At 44.2% G+C, this 16,284-nt stretch overlaps 1 protein-coding gene across 2 annotated transcripts in view; it reads left to right on the plus strand.

Moving 5' to 3' along the window:
• The window catches only part of LOC140483555 (netrin-4-like), a 48,293-nt gene extending 32,310 nt beyond the window's left edge, over positions 1–15,983 (plus strand). For both annotated transcript variants that reach the window (XM_072581764.1, XM_072581765.1), the window contains exons 8-10: positions 7,740–7,808; positions 13,183–13,353; positions 14,698–15,983. In XM_072581764.1, coding sequence (XP_072437865.1) covers positions 7,740–7,808; positions 13,183–13,353; positions 14,698–14,834 — 377 coding nt within the window. In that variant the 3' untranslated portion in view covers positions 14,835–15,983. The remainder of the gene's footprint in view (positions 1–7,739; positions 7,809–13,182; positions 13,354–14,697) is intronic.
• The last annotated feature ends 301 nt before the right edge of the window (positions 15,984–16,284 follow it).

Below are 16,284 nucleotides of genomic sequence, written 5' to 3' on the forward strand. Positions count from 1 at the left end.
TGAGGGATAGGATCTATTTACATTTGGAAGAAAATGGGCTTATCAGTGATAGGACACATGGTTTTGTGCTGGGAAGGTCATGTCTTACCAACTTAATAAAATTCTTTGAGGAGGTGACAAAGTTGATTGATGGGGCAAGGGCTGTAGATGTTATATACATGGGCTTTAGTAAGGCATTTGATAAGGTTCCCCCTCATAGGCTGATGGAGAAAGTGAAGTCGCATGGGGCCCAGGGTGTTCTAGCTAGATGGATAGGGAACTGGCAGGGCTACAGGAGACAGAATAGAAGTGGAAGAGGGCTTCTCAAAATGGAGACCTGTGCCCAGTGATGTTCCACAGGGATCCGTGCTGGGACCACTGTTGTTTGTGATATACAGAAATGATCTGGAGGAAGGTGATTAGCTAGTTTGCAGATTACAGTAAGATTAGTGGAGTGGCAGATAGTGAAGGGGACTGTCAGAGAAGGGGCACTAAGGGCATTTAAACAGCCCTTGGATAAGTATATGGATGATGATGGGATAGTGTAGGGGACTGGGCTTGCATTAGTTCACAGGTTGGCACAACATCGAGGGCCTGTTCTGTGCTGTATTGTTCTATGTTCTAGAACACAGCAGAACATAGATGGATTGGAGAGATAGGCAGAGAAATGGCAGATGGAGTTCAATCCGGTCAAATGTGAGGTGATACATTTTGGAAGAGCCAATTCAAGAGCGAACAATATGGTGAATGAAGAAGTCCTGGGGAAAATTGACTTACAGAGAGATCTGGGTGTTCAGGTCTATTGTTCCCTGAAGGTGGCAACGCAGATCAGTAAAGTGGTCAAAAAGGCATACAGCATGCTTTCCTTCATTGGGCAGGGTATTGAGTACAAGGGTTGGCAGGTCATGTTACAGTTATACAGGACTTTGGTTCGGCCGCATTAGGAACACTACATACAGTTCTGGTCACCACATTACCAAAAGGATGTGGATGCTTTGGAGAGGGTGCAGAGGGGGTTCACCAGGATGTTGTCTGGTATGGAGGGCGCTAGCTATGAAGAGAGGTTGAGTAGATTAGGATTATTTTCATTAGAAAGATGGAGATTGAGGTCGACAAAATCATGAGAGGTATAGACAGGGTGGATAGCAAGAAACCTTTTCCTAGAGTGGGGGACTCAATTACTAAGAGTTGTGAGTTCAAAGTGAGAGGGGAAAGGTTTAGGGGAGACACACGGGGAAAGTTCTTTACACAGAAGGTGGAGGAGGCCTGGAACGCGTTGTCAGTGGAAGTGGTAGGGGCGGGAATGATAGTGTCATTTAAGATGCATCTAGACAGATACATGGATGGGCAGGGAGCAGAGGGACACAGACACTTAGAAACTAGACGACAGGTTTAGATAGAGGATCTGGATCAGCGCAGGCTTGGAGGGGCCGAAGGGCCTGTTCCTGTGCTATAATTTTCTTTGTTCTTTTGATCCTCATTTTGGAAAAACCTATCGAACTGAGCCTAAGGTAACTGTCAATAGCCATCTACCTGACTTCTAGGGAAGACAAATTCCACACCTGTACTACCCTTTTGGGTGGGATGGGGGAAGAAATATTCTCTCTAAAAAGGAAACCTCTTATTTTTCAGTGATGTCCCCTAGTTTTAAGCCCCTGTCCCAACAAGTGAAACATCTTCAGGTATCCACTCCCAGCAGTCCCTTCAGAATCTTCTATCTGTCGATAAGATCACCTCCCATTCTTCTGAACACCAACAGCTACATATCTAACCTGTTGCTTGATCCAGGAGTGACTTCTGTGAACCTTCTCTGAACTGTTTCAAAAGCAATTATGTCTTTTTCCTTCCCAAATAAGGGGACTAAAAGCGTACAGACCACTCCAGATGTGGTCTTTGCAATGCTAAACGCAGCTGCGGCAAAACATTTACTTTGATATCTCAATCCTTTTGTAATTAACATCAAAATACCATTTACTTTCTTAATCACCTGTTGTAGTTGCATACTGACCTTGTGATTCATGTACCATGATGTTCAGAGCCCTCTGTACCTCAGGATTCTGACAGTCTATTAATTTCAGTAATACTCTGCATCTATTATCTCTGTCAAAGTGGACAGGTTCTCATTTGCTTCAATTATACTCCATCCTCAAAGTTTTTTCCACTCACGCACCCAGTCTATGTACCTTAGCAAACTCCCTATCTCTTCTTGACAATTTATTTTCATGTTCTGTTACACTTGACACCCTTGACTCGTATCTGTGTATGAAGCTTTGATGTGGCACTTCATCAAAAGCCTTTTGAAAATCCAAATACACCACATCTACCAGTTCCCCTTCATCCTCAGTGGATGTTGCTTCATCAGACAAAACCAACATGTTAATTAAACATAATTAAACAAAACCACATTGACTTTGCCTGATCAACCCATCATTTGTTAAATTTCCTGCTATAACCTTAACATCGGTTTTAAGCACCTTCCCTATGACTCAAAAACAGCAATTGCTGAAAAGGCTCAGCTGCTCTGGCCACTTCTGTGGAGAGAAATCAGAGTTAAAGTTTCAGGTTGAGTGACGTTTCCTCAGGCACTTCCCTATGACAGATGTTCAACTCACCTATTCTTTCCTGCTTCCTGCCTCACTCCTTTCTTTAATTAAGCCGCTACTCTTTCTATTTTCCAATCCACACTCGGACTCTCCCAGAATTGAAGGATTTTTGTGGAACGTAATAACCTATGCATCTAATATTTGGGCTGACTGTTCTCTTCACACATTTAGACTCTGAGGACTTTTCTATCCTGAAGACAGGCACAAAATACTAGTCCAAATCCTCCACCATTTCTTTGTTTCCCGTTATTGATTCCTGGACTCTGTCCATCTAGAGGACCAACATAAGCTTCATTTGCTCTTTTCCTATTTTCAGAAACTCCGCTGTGTGTTTTAATATTGCTGGCTAAGTTTATCTCACACTCGGTTCTTTCCTTTTCAAGTCAGTCTTTGCTGCTTTGAAGTCTGCCCAGTCCTCTGTGCTACTACTAATCTTTGCAGATTTGTCCGATATTTTGATCAATCTGCACTATCTCTACTTCCATATGGCCATGACGATGCATCTTTTTGATAGTAACATAGGAACGGGAGGAGGCCATTCAGCCCCTTGAGTCTGTTCCACCATTCAATGAGATCATGGCTGATCTCTGAGGCCTAACTCCATTCACCTGCCTTTGGCCCATATCCCTTTGCTTAACAAAATGTATCTCTCTCAGATTTAAAATTAACAACTGATCCAGCATCCACTGCTATTTGTGGAAGAGAGTTCCAAACCTCTCCCACCCTTAGAGTGTGGAAATTCTCCTGAATGATCTGACCCTAATTCTCAGACTATGCGCCCTAGTCCTAGAATCCCCAACCAGTGGAAATAGTTTATCTTTATCTACCCTGTCTTTTCCAGTTAATATCTTGATTAGATCACCCCTTAATTTTCTAAATTCTAGAGATAACAGGTGTAATTTGTATAACCTTTCCTCATCCCTGAAGCCCAGGTTATCGTTCTTGATGAAGGGCTTATGCCTGAATCATCGACTCTCCAGCTGCCCGGATACTGCTTGACCTGCTGTGCTTTTCCAGTGCCACACTTTTTGACTATCATTCTTGTAAGCCTATGTTGTACTCCCTCCAAGACCAATCCATCTTTCCTCAGTTGGGTTGCCCAGATTGGCTCACTCCATGTGGGCTTGAACCAGGATTTTGTGTAACTGCAGCATAACTTCTGCATCCTTGCACTCCAGTACTCTAGATATAGATACCTGCATTCCATTAGCTTTCTTGATTACTTTCTGCATCTGTTCAGGACATTTTTAAAGATTTGTACACCTGAACACCCAGGTCTCTTTGACATCCACTGTATTTAACTTCATGGTTCTAGAGAGGTCCCCTGATCAATCCTTTCTCCATCCAAAATGGATAACTTCATACTTGCTTACATTAAACTCCATCTGCCGAGTTGATCAAGGTTGTTGTAATCTTAGATAACCTTCTTCGCTGTCCACTATGCCACCAGTTTAGGTGTCATCTGCAAATTTACAAACCATGCCTTTTATATTCGCATCCAAAATATTTAGATAATGACAAACAACAGCTGATCCGGCACACTGTTGGTCACAGGCCTCCAGTCTGAAAAACAACCCTCCACCACCACGATCTCTTACCGTCAAGCTAGTTTTGTACCCAATTAGCTAGCTCTCTCGGATCCCATGTGATCTAACCTTATTAACCAGTCTACCATGCAGAACCTTGTTGAAGGCCTTGCTTAAGTACTTGTAGACAATGTCCTCATCTATTTTCTTAGTCACCTCTTCAAAAAAACACTCCGTCAAATTTGTGAGACACACAATTTCTCATGCACAGAGCCATGCTGACCATCCCTAATCAGTCCTTGTCTTTTCAAATATTTGTAGATCCTGTCCCTCAGAATCCCGTCTAACAACTTACCCACGATGGGTATATGAATAGGAAGGGTTTGGAGGGATATGGGCCAGGTGCTGGCAGATGGGAGTAGATTGGGTTGGACTCTATGACTCTATGACGTCAGGCTCATTGGTCTGTAGTTCTCTGACTTTTCCTTTCTCTGGCCTTTCTTCAATAATGGCACCACATTAGCCAACCTCCAGTCTTCTGGCACCTCACTTGTGGCTGTAGATGACCCTTAAACAATGCGTCGTATGACAAGCACATGGGATTGTATCTTGCTTAAATTCCAAAGCCACCGGTCAATACAAACAGCCTCCTGCAAGCTCCAAGGAATATTCACTTATTTCGTATAAATTAGGATTGTTTCCTCAGAACATGTAACAATTCTTCAACTGAATATAGAACCAAAGAGAGTAAAACTCAAACTCAGCTTCCAAGCAGAGAGCCTTCTGCCAAAAACCCAGGGGAAGCTAGTTCAATCTACTGTTAAAACATGGAGACAAACAACTAGATCAATTCAGCCTCCCTATCCCTGTGTTTGCAACACAACAAACTTTAAATACTCAATGACTCTTAAAATTGACCCCAATGGTTTCTAACCAGACTTTATGAATAAATGATACTAGGCATCAGGTTTATAACATAAACAAAATATTTAACCATTTAATAATACTACAATAGCTGTAACAGAACAAAGTTAAACCACAAGGTAATCTAATTAATGGCTATGATTTTAACCCAACCTACTTTGATTCAAGCTGTTCACTCACATGAAGACAGTTGGATAACCAGACACAGTTAAGGGATAAATCCAATGGAGGGGGATCTCACAGATGTGTATAAAAATCTAACAGGACTAGACAGAGTATACTCAGGAAGGATGATCCTGATGACCAGAGAGTCCAGACCCAGTGGTGGGGGTGGGGGTGGGGGTCACAGTTTCAGGATATGGGGTAGAACATTTAGGACTGAGATGAGGAGAAATGTCTTCACCCAGAGAGTGGGGAGCCTGTGGAGCTCTAGCACAGAAAGTCGTTGAGGCCAAAACACATTGAATATTTCCAGGAAGGAGTTAGATATAGTTCTTAGTCAGAAAGCAGGAGCAGGGTGCTAAGTTGGATGAAGGCAGTGAGGTCTGCAGATGCTGGAGATCAGAATCGAGAGTGTGCTGCTGGAAAAGCACAGCAGGTCAGGCAGCATCTGAGGAGCAGGAGAATCGATGTTTCGGGCTGGAGCCCTTCATCAGACCCTGACCTGCTGTGCTTTTCCAGCAACACACTCTCAACTACTAAGTTAGATAGATGCTCAGCCATGATCATATGAAAGGGGAGAGCAGGCTCGAAGGGCCGAATGGCCTACTTCTGTACCTATATTGTTTGTTTTTCTGCAGTAATAGCAACAACATGAACCTGATGGGCCAAGTTAGGATTAATGATTATTTATGAAAGGAAACCATGACCTTAATATCAACAATACAGCGATCTCGAATATAAATCCCAGACTGGTGTGAAATTAAAACTGGATTTCAGTAATTGAGCTCATTGGGATTTCTGGGCACGAATAGACCAGGCGTTCCTGTGCATCACTCAGAATGGAGTAATCAACCTCTCTATCAGTTTCATCTCCAACACTCGGTCATTGTTCAATGACAACCTGACTGTGACTCCATGCTCTCACTGAGGTTTGGTGATTTATAGCTGTGATCTGAGCAGGGTTCACCAAGGCACTGAGGCAGAGAAACTGGGAATATACAGGGTGTGGGAGATTGTCAGCATCTGTTTAAAAACGGGGGCTAACAGATGTTAATGAGAATTGTGGGGTGCACGGAGATTGTCAGATCAAATCTCCTTTTAACATCTTACATTCAAATAGAGTCAAACAGAGAGCAGAAGCAGAGGCAGCAGGTTGAATATAGAACATAGAACAGTACAGGCCCTTTGGCCCACAGTGTTGTGCCAAGCATTTATCTTCATCTAAGATCAACTTGTTAGAGAACAGGCCTCAGGGCCTTAGTAAAAACAATGACTGCAGATGCTGGAAACCAGATTCTGGATTAGTGGTGCTGGAAGAGCACAGCAGTTCAGGCAGCATCCAAGTAGCTTCGAAATCGACGTTTTGGGCAAAAGCCCTTCATCATTCCTGATGAAGGGCTTTGGCCCGAAACGTCGATTTCGAAGCTACTTGGATGCTCAGGGCCTTAGTGATGAGAGGCCCAGATTAATGCTCCTGGGTTCAACTCCTACCATAGTCGCTGGTGGAATTTAACTTAAATCTGGGACATGGTGCTCATCTTAACCATGATTGTAACCATGACACCTATTATTTGACTTGGGGGCACTTGTGCATGAAAAACAGAAAGCTAGCACATAGGGGCAGCAGGTAATCAGGAAGGGTACTGGAATGTTGGCCCTTATTAAAATGGGGTTGGAGTATAAGAATAGGGAAGTCTCACTGCAACTGTACAAGGTGCTGGGGAGACCATACCTGGAGCACTGTGAGCAGGTTTAGTCCCTTATTCAAGAAAAGAGATTTCACTGGAGGCAGTTCAGAGAAGGTTCACAAGAATGATCCCTGGATTGGAGGGATTGTCTTATGAGCAAAGGCTAAATAGGTTGGTGCTCTACTCCCTGGAGTTTACAAGAATGAGAGGTGATCTCATGGAAACATGTTGGATTCTTAAGGGGCTTGACGGGGTCAATGCTGAGAGGATGGTTCCCTTCATGGGAGGGTCTAGGACCAGAGGGCACGGTCTCAGAGTAAAGGGGGCACCAGTTTCAGACTGAGATGGGGAGGAATCTCTTCTCTCAGAGGATTGAGAGTCTTTAGAACTCCTTACCACAGAGAGAGCTGTGGGGGCAGGGTCCGTGTGGATATTTCAGGCTGAGATTGATTCTTGATCAGTCGGGGAATCAAGGGGAAAGGGCAGGGGAGTGGACGTGAGGAGCCTATTGAATGTTAGTTTGAAAGGCCAAATGGCCTACTCCTGTTCCTGTTTCTTTTTGCCTTACGGGAAGGGAATCTGCTGTACTCACCTGGTCTGGTCTGGCCAACATGTGACTCCAGACCCACAGGATGTGGTTGCCTCCTAACTGCCCTCTGAAATTGCCCAGCAAATCTCTCAGATGAAGGGTAATTAGGGATGGGCAACAAATGCTGGCCTTGACACCCACATCCCGTGAAAGAATAAAGTGAGATGTGCTTCCCTCTGCTGACATCTGTCTCTGGGGTGAATGAGGTGTGGCTGATACTAACTGGAACCTTCTGATTGATCTTGTCTCCCCCTCTCTATCTCTTTAGAGAAGTGCATCTGCAAGGAGATGTTACTGGGAGATGCTGTGTATTTTTGTCGGATGAATTACGCCTACGGTAAGAGATTCTAAAATCTATTGCCATCCAGACATTCCTTCATTTGGATAAGGAAGGAGTGATTCTGGTTGTACAGCATGTTATAAATCCCAGCTCCAAGGTGAGGACATGGAAAAATACAGCACAGCAGGAGGCCCTTCAGCCTATCAGGCCACTGCTGGCTCTTTGAACGAACCATCGAAGGAGATTCCCTCTTCTGCTCCATTCCCCACAGCCTTGCAAGTATTTTTTATTCCAATTTTCCCTTTTGAAAAGTTCCTGTTATATTTGCTTCCAAGCCCCTTGCTATGGAAAGTCAAATTCACTTCCCCTTATTTTACCAATTATCTCTGGTCACTGACCCTCTTGCCATTGGAAACTATTGAAACCCTTCATCACTTTGAATATCTCTGTTAAATCTCCTCTTAACTTTCTCTGCTCTAAGGAAAACAATCTCCGCTTCTGCCAGGGTCCTCCCTACAAGGCTCTGACATCCCTTTGAAAGAGCAGTGCCCAGAATTAGACTCAATCCTACAGTGGTGGCTGATCTGTTTCTATTCTCTGTTCCGGTTAATGATGATAAAAGGGTCTTTTTATTTTTATTAAAAACCAAAAGAACTGCAGAAGCTGTAAATCAGAAACAAAAACAGAAGTTGCTGGAAAAGCTCAGCAGGTCTGGCAACTTCTGTGGAGAGAAATCAGAGTTCATGGGTCAGGTGACCCTTCCTCAGAGCCCAAGGAAAGGACTATTCTGAGGGAGGGTCACCAGACCCGAAACGTTAACTCTGATTTCTCTACATAGATGCTGCCAGACCTACTGAGCTTTTCCAGCAACTTCTGTTTTTGGTTCTTGTATTTTTATTAACAGTCTTCTCTCCCTGTCCCACCACATTCAAATGTTTGTGTACGTCTTGCTCCATCTTTTTCATTCTGCAGCACCTGTTTATTTTTCATGTATTCACCACCGGTCTCCCAAACATTTCCCCTTTCCATACAAGTGCTGGAAAATTGGATTAAAATAGTTTGGTGATTGTTTTGTGGCCAGGGTTTGGAGATGCCGTTGTTGTACTGGGGTGTACAAAGTTAAAAATCGCACAACACCAGGTTATAGTCCAACAGGTTTAATTGGAAGCATTAGCTTTCGGAGCGCTGCTCCTCCCTTCCTTCCTGACAACCACCTGCTGAAGGAGCGTCGCTCTGAAAGCTAGTGCTTCCAATTAAACCTGTTGGACTATAACCTGGTGTGTGATTTTTAAGTTTGTGGCCAGCACAAACTTGATGGGCCAAAGGGCCTTTTCCTATGCTGTAGACCTCTATGACTCCCCTCTGTCTTGCCTGGGTGTGAAGTGGCCAGGTCCATAGGAGTTGCCCTGACCTCCCAGTTGCCATTCTCATAGACCGCCCTTGTTCTCATGTTAATCTTTGCAAAGTTCCAATGAAGCACAAAACAAGCTTGAGGAACAACACCTCATTTTCCACTTTTGCAGCCTTGAGGTCTCAACATTGAATTCTATAACTTCAGAAACTGACCGTATTATGACTGTTAGGCGAAAGTAAGGACTACAGATGCTGGAGATCAGAGCACAGCAGGTCAGTCAGCAGCCAAAGAGCAGGAGAATCGACGTTCTAGGCAAAAGCCCTTCATCAGGAATGGATGATGACTGTTATGGCTGTTGTCCATGTTTCTTTAAAATCTTTACCACACAGCACCCCACACCCTTGCCCTTTTGTGTCTTTTTTACTTTGCTCTCCCACTCACACCATAATTTACATTTCACTTCTCTTTTACTCTGACTCCATCATTGATAAGCCTTGTTTATTTTATACCAGGACTCCACCCTCTTGCTCCTCCTTTGCCTCTGTTAAAAATATAAAAGTCAGAGTTCCTAACAGCTTTCATTTCCAAAGGAGAGTCATACTGGACTTGAAACGTTAACTCTGTTTCTCTCTCTCTACAGCTGCTGCCAAACCTGCTGAGTTTCTCTGGTGTTCTCTCTGTTTCAGCATCTGCAGTATTTTGTTTTTATTAGAGTTTGTCTCAGGTGCCACTAGGAAGAGCTGAGGAATTGTTGTCTGTTGTTCAGTAGATAGCACTCTCTGTTGCTGTCTCTCTCTCTCTTTCTCCATCCCTCTCTTTCACTCTCTCTTGCTGTCTCTCTCTCTCTCTCTCTCTCTTTCTCCCTCTTCCTCCCTCTCTCTTTCTACACTAGGTCATGGGCTCCAGAAACTCAATACTCTGAATGCAACACAATCAGAAGTCTCTCCTTTCACATTTCTTTTTTAATTTATTTCTGGGTTCAGGATGTTGCTGGCTGGGCTAGCACCATTTATCAGGAGAAAGTGAGGACTGCCTCCTCATTCCTAATGAAGGGCTTGTGCCCGAAGCGTCGATTCTCCTGCTCCTCGGATGCTGCCTGACCTGCTGTGCTTTTCCAGCAACACTCTTAGCAAAGTTTATTGTCCATTCCTAACTGCCCAGATCAGAGGGCAGTTAGAGTCAACATGAATGCTTAAAAATGTGTTGCTGGAAAAGCGCAGCAGGTCAGGCAGCATCCAAGGAGAAGGAGAATAGACGTTTCGGGCATAAGCCCTTCTTCAGGAATGAGGAGGCAGTCCTCACTTTCTCTGACCTGCTGCGCTTTTCCAGCAACACATTTTTAAGCTCTGATCTCCAGCATCTGCAGTCCTCACTTTCTCCTACTCAACATGAATGCTGTAGGTCTGGAGTGACATGTAGACTAGACCGGGTAAGGATGGTCGTTTATCTTCCCTAAAGGACATTAGTGACCTCCCCACACCCCGGATGGGTTTTTCGGACAATTGACAATAGTTTCACTCTGAATTCCAGAATTTTATTGAATTCAGGTTCTAACATCTATCGTGATGGGATTTGTAATAAGATCCCCAGAACATTACCTGGGTCTCTGGATTAACAATCCAGTGATAATATCACTAGGCCATTGCCTCTGCCTTTCCAGGGTGTTGCCGGGTATGGGAGGTTATAAAGAAAGGTTGGATAGACTGTGACTTTTATCATGGAGCATAGGAGGTTGAGGGGCAATCTAGAAGTTTATAAAACAATGAGGGCTATAGATAGAGTTAATGGTGGTTGTCTTTTCACAAGGATGGGGGATTTCATGACAAGGGGACACATTGTTAATGTGAGAGAAAAGAGATTTAAAAAGGCATGAGGGGCTAATTTTTACACAGAGGGTAGTTCGCGTGTGGAGTAAACTTCCTGAGGAAGTGGTGGATCTGGGTACAATTACAATATTTAAAAGACATTTGGATGGATACATGAATAGGAAAGGTTTGGAGGGATGTGGGCCAGGAGCAGGCAGGTGGGACTAGTTTAGTTTGGGATTATGTTTGGCATGGACTTGTTTGATCAAAGGATCTGTTTTTGTGCTATAAGACTCTATGACTATGAGATTGTTAAACTGAGATGGATGTAAAAGATCCCATTTTCAGTATTTCAAAAGAAATTGGGGAGAGATGTCCCTGGATTCCAGCACCAAAGTTTAACCCTCAACCGACATTGCTAAAAATCAGATTATCTGCCTGTTCATTGTTTTGCTGTTTATGGAATCTTGCTGTGTAATTCAGTTGCTATGTTTCCTGCTCTGAAGAGTATTTCATTGCATGCCAAGGGCTTATCAAACGCTTCAGGTCATGGAAGTTGCAGAGTCATTGCAGGCAATCCATCATCTCTGGAATTAGATGAGGCCATTTGGTCCATTTACCTGTATGCTTCTTACAGGGTGACTTTCGTTTGACGTGGGAAACTGATGCATTTAAAAAGGTCAAAGGGCAATGCGTCATGCAACCGCCCCCCACAATCTTGCTGTACACATCCATGGAGTGACAATGCTGTGGCTTTCAGAGATGTATTTTGTCCTTTTTTGTTGAAAGGAGATTTTAAGACAGAGGTAGCAAGTGAATACCAATGAAGTAAACAGCTTGGGAGGCTTTCAGGGTTGTTTCTTAAAGGTTGGAACAATAGAAGCAGCCTGGAGGGGTGTGGCCAGCTCTCACCGACCAAAATTTCTAGTTTTCTTTAGGTTTAGCTTGAGGTAATTACTTTTGGAGTCTCAGCAGGATTGGAAGCTGCAGTGAATGTCCTTGCTGTTAATCTTGTGAGTTTTCTCCTGATGTTTTTTCCTTCTGAGTTGCTGAAGTTACCGGTGAGACAAATCTATTTTCTGCATTTGCCTTTTTAACCAAGGGGTGTGTTTAAGGCACGTTACTATATTGGAACAGTTAATTAGTAATAGTTACTATATCTATTATTCAGTTAAGTTTTCCAATAGAGTTAAGTTATTCCAAGTTCTTCTTTCTTTTGTTTTATTTTAACTATAGTGTTTAAATAAATTGTGTTTTGCTTAAGGTTAAAAAGTTTGATCAATCAAATTGCATCTGGAACACAGCGCTTCATACTTGCCTTCAAAATAAGAAAAAAATTAGGATCTAGGCAACCTCCTTAATATTTTGAGGGGGTCTGGTCTGTAACAGTGGAGTACATCCTAGGGAAGAGGGTCACGCACCTAGATCCTTTCCATTAGGACTTCTAGGGATTCAGTGGAAACATAACATTGGCTCAATATGAATTGTTGCAAGTTCCTACAGGGAGGGCCTGTTTCTCTGGCTGGGGGCTGAGAGGAGGGCTGGGGATGTCTAGAACCAAGGAACACAGTCCAAAAATAACACACAAGCCAATTAGGACTGCAATGAGAAGGAATCTCTTCACTCGGGATGGTGACTCTCTATCCCAGAGGCCGTGGGAAGCTCAGTCATTGAGCATGTTCAGGACAGAGGTTGATAGATTTCTCAAGACTAATGACATTGTGGCATATGGTGATGGTGCAGGAGAAATGGCGTGGAGGTAGATGATGAGATTAAATGTCAGATTATTCCTACTGCTGATTCATGTTGATGAGCGATGGATATCTGCCAACTACCAGTATCTCATCCAACTGGACATACTGAGCAGACTGGCATTGGTCATGTGACTGTCCATCCCGAGCTTGGGTCTATGTGTGTCTCCAGTCCCACACCAATGTGCTTCATTGGCCCTCTCATGTGGCCAACCTAGATACTTAGTTGCCCTGAAACACGACCAGCTATTGAAGAAGATTCTGAGAAAGGGCCACAGGCTCCAATGGTTAACTCCAGATGCTGCTGGTCCTGTTGTCTTTCTCCACCAACCTCCTGCAGGAATGAACTCAAGCGAGGAATTAGGAGAGAATTAGGTAAATCCTTGACTAGTTGTGATCCAGCTCCCTGATCAGTGCAAAGTGGAAAGACTGGGTGTAAATGATGGGAACTTTGGATCTATTCCTGTGTTAAATTGGAGTGGTCTCTCTCTCTCTGTGTAAATGTTCCGTTTTCCCCACAGTCATCAAGGCGAAAGTCCTTTCTGCTCATGACAAGGGAACTCATGCTGAAGTCAACGTCAAGGTAAAGAAGGTGATGAAAACTGGGAAAGTGAAAATCACCCGTGGTAACTGGAGCATTTATCCGGTGTCCTGGACAAAGCGGGGATGTACATGCCCCTTACTGAACCCTGGTAAGTAAGAGAGGGGCTTGTAGCGGACTAGGAACCTGGGGAATGATAAGGCAGAGGCTGACCTGTGTACTGCCCTTGTGGCCTTGACCCTCCCTTGCTAACCGCCACTAGACCAACAACCCTCCCAGATCCCTGCAGGACCCATCCCCAGCACCTCAGGCTCAATGTGGATATTCAGTATTGGATCATTTACTGAATCACCTTCAGACCTTCTACTGCCTTTAAGACTCTGTATAAACTGTTGTCATCATGGAACTGTGGAAGAGGAGGCAGGAACACTGTCACCATTCCAGAGTCACAGGATAATGCCCAGGAGACCTGGGTTCAAATCACGCCATTGCAGACGGTGCAACTGGAATTTGATAAAAATCTGGAATTAAGAGTCTGATGATGACCATGAATGCATTGCCAATTCTCTAAGAAAACCCATCTGGTTCATTAATATCCATCAGGGAAGAAAATAGAACATAGAACATAGAACATAGAACAATACAGCGCAGAACAGGCCCTTCGGCCCACGATGTTGTGCCGAACTTCTATCCTAGATTAAGCACCCATCCATGTACCTATCCAAATGCCACTTAAAGGTCGCCAATGAATCTGACTCTACCACTCCCACGGGCAGAGCATTCCATGCCCCCACCACTCTCTGGGTAAAGAACCCACCCCTGACATCTCCCCTATACCTTCCACCCTTCACCTTAAATTTATGTCCCCTTGTAACACTCTGTTGTACCCGGGGAAAAAGTTTCTGACTGTCTACTCTATCTATTCCTCTGATCATCTTATAAACCTCGATCAAGTCACCCCTTACCCTTCGACTCCCTCATCTAAGTCATTAATAAAAATTACAAACAGCAGAGGACCCAGAACTGATCCCTGCGGAACTCCACTTGTAACTGGACTCCATGCTGAATATTTACCATCTACCACCACTCTCTGACTTCGACCAGTTAGCCAGTTTTCTATCCAAAATCTGCCAACCTTACCTGGTCTGGTCTACATGTGACTCCAATGTGGCTGATTCTTGACTGCCATCTGAGCAATTAGGGATGAGCAATAAATGGACAATAAATAACTACCCCCATCCTGTGAATTAAATAAAATAACAGTATTACATTGGAGCATCTAGACACCGTATGCAATGTTAATAATCCGTGTAACTCAAACAATGGTGACCATACCCCATTAATACAGGAGGTTCACTGACACATCCACAATGTGTTTGATCAGCCTTTTCGCTACATCAGAACACTCTCACCTCCCAAGCGCTCACAATCCTTCCTCATGTCCTAGGGTTTCAGTCAAATTCAGCTCTCTTGTTTCTTTTTTCTCCTCGGATAGGCACGGATTATCTGATTGCAGGCCACGAGGCAAGTCACGTGGGCAGGCTCCTGGTCAACATGAATAGCCTCGTCACGCCCTGGAGAGCAGGCATGGCCAAACAGGTGACACACTACCTGCACAGGAGCTGCAAGTGACTGCCACTGCACCCACACCAGCATCAAGCTCAGCTGCGTGTAGAGCCCGCCGTTCACCGCGTTGTGTGTGTAATTGCAGCCCCCTCCCCAACCAAATCCACACTCCCTTTCCATTTGGCCAAAGTCCAGGGGGCCTCTGGAGAACTACAAAATGACACCACTCCAGCTCCTTTCTCCAAACCATGGATGAGCCACGCACTCTGCAATGACTGAACGCTTCAATCCCCTCTCCCTTTGGCCTGTTTGTTACCATGAGTCCTGACCATCAAACAATATGATAACAACACTTCTGACCCTCCTCCTCCTGTGTTTGCTGCTCTGTTGCCTGCACACTGAGTGCTCAGCCCGCACTCTAGGTGGTACTGCATTTGGAGTTCATATCTACAATGGTTTCTCAAACTTTCTGCTACTCTGGATCCAACCATTCAGGTGGTTAATTTTCAAAATGTTGCTATAGTTTGTATTTTCAGTACTTTCAGAAATTATTTTGTAAAAATAATTAAACAAGAATTGTTGTTTTCTAAACTGAAACTCCCATCATGACTTGCTTACATTGGCCACAAGACAGTGGCCCTCCCCTCACACCAAAGGCTACCCAGTTGTAGTTCTGATGGATAGTGGTGGCCAAACATACAACCAAACAATTAGGAACAGGAGTCAGCCACTCATTCACCAGGCACCTGCTCTGTCATTTGATAAGATCATGGCTGGTTGCTATTATAGTAGATTTCTTCCTACTCATGTACCTTTTCACCTCCTTGCCTATCAATAATCTATCTACCTCTGCCTTAAAATATTAATAGACCCTGCTTCCATTGCCTTTTGAGGTTGAGTGTTCCAAAGACTGAAGTTGAGTGAAAATAAATTCACCTCAACTTTGTCTTAAATTAGTGATTCATTATCTTCAAACAGTGAGCCCTAACCAGGCTGTTGCCTGGGATGGAAAGTCTTTGTTGAGGAGACACTGGATAGGCTGGGATTGCTTTCCCTGGAGTGGAGGAGGGTGAGGAGCAATCAGACTGAGAATTTCTTCATTTCTGAAGAAGGGTCACCGGACCCGACACATTAACCACCTCCATCTAGAAGAACGCGGGCAGCAGATACTTGGGAATTCAAAGTTTGGGAGGAGATTTGTAGCTCGGGAGCTCGTTGTGGTTCTGTTCACCGAGCTGGGAATTTGTGTTGAAGACGTTTCGTCCCCTGTCTAGGTGACATCCTCAGTGCTTGGGAGCCTCCTGTGAAGTGCTTCTGTGATGTTTCCTCCAGCATTTATAGTGGCCTGTCTCTGCCGCTTCCGGTTGTCAGTTCCAGCTGTCCACTGCAGTGGCCGGTATATTGGGTCCAGGTCGATGTGTTTGTTGATAGAATCTGTGAACACCAACTAGCCATGAAACGACAAGACCAGCTATCCTTAGTAGCTACACACGTAGATGACAAGCAACATGAATTT

The sequence above is a fragment of the Chiloscyllium punctatum genome, chromosome 12 (assembly GCF_047496795.1).
Source record: "Chiloscyllium punctatum isolate Juve2018m chromosome 12, sChiPun1.3, whole genome shotgun sequence".
Classification (NCBI taxonomy): domain Eukaryota; kingdom Metazoa; phylum Chordata; class Chondrichthyes; order Orectolobiformes; family Hemiscylliidae; genus Chiloscyllium; species Chiloscyllium punctatum.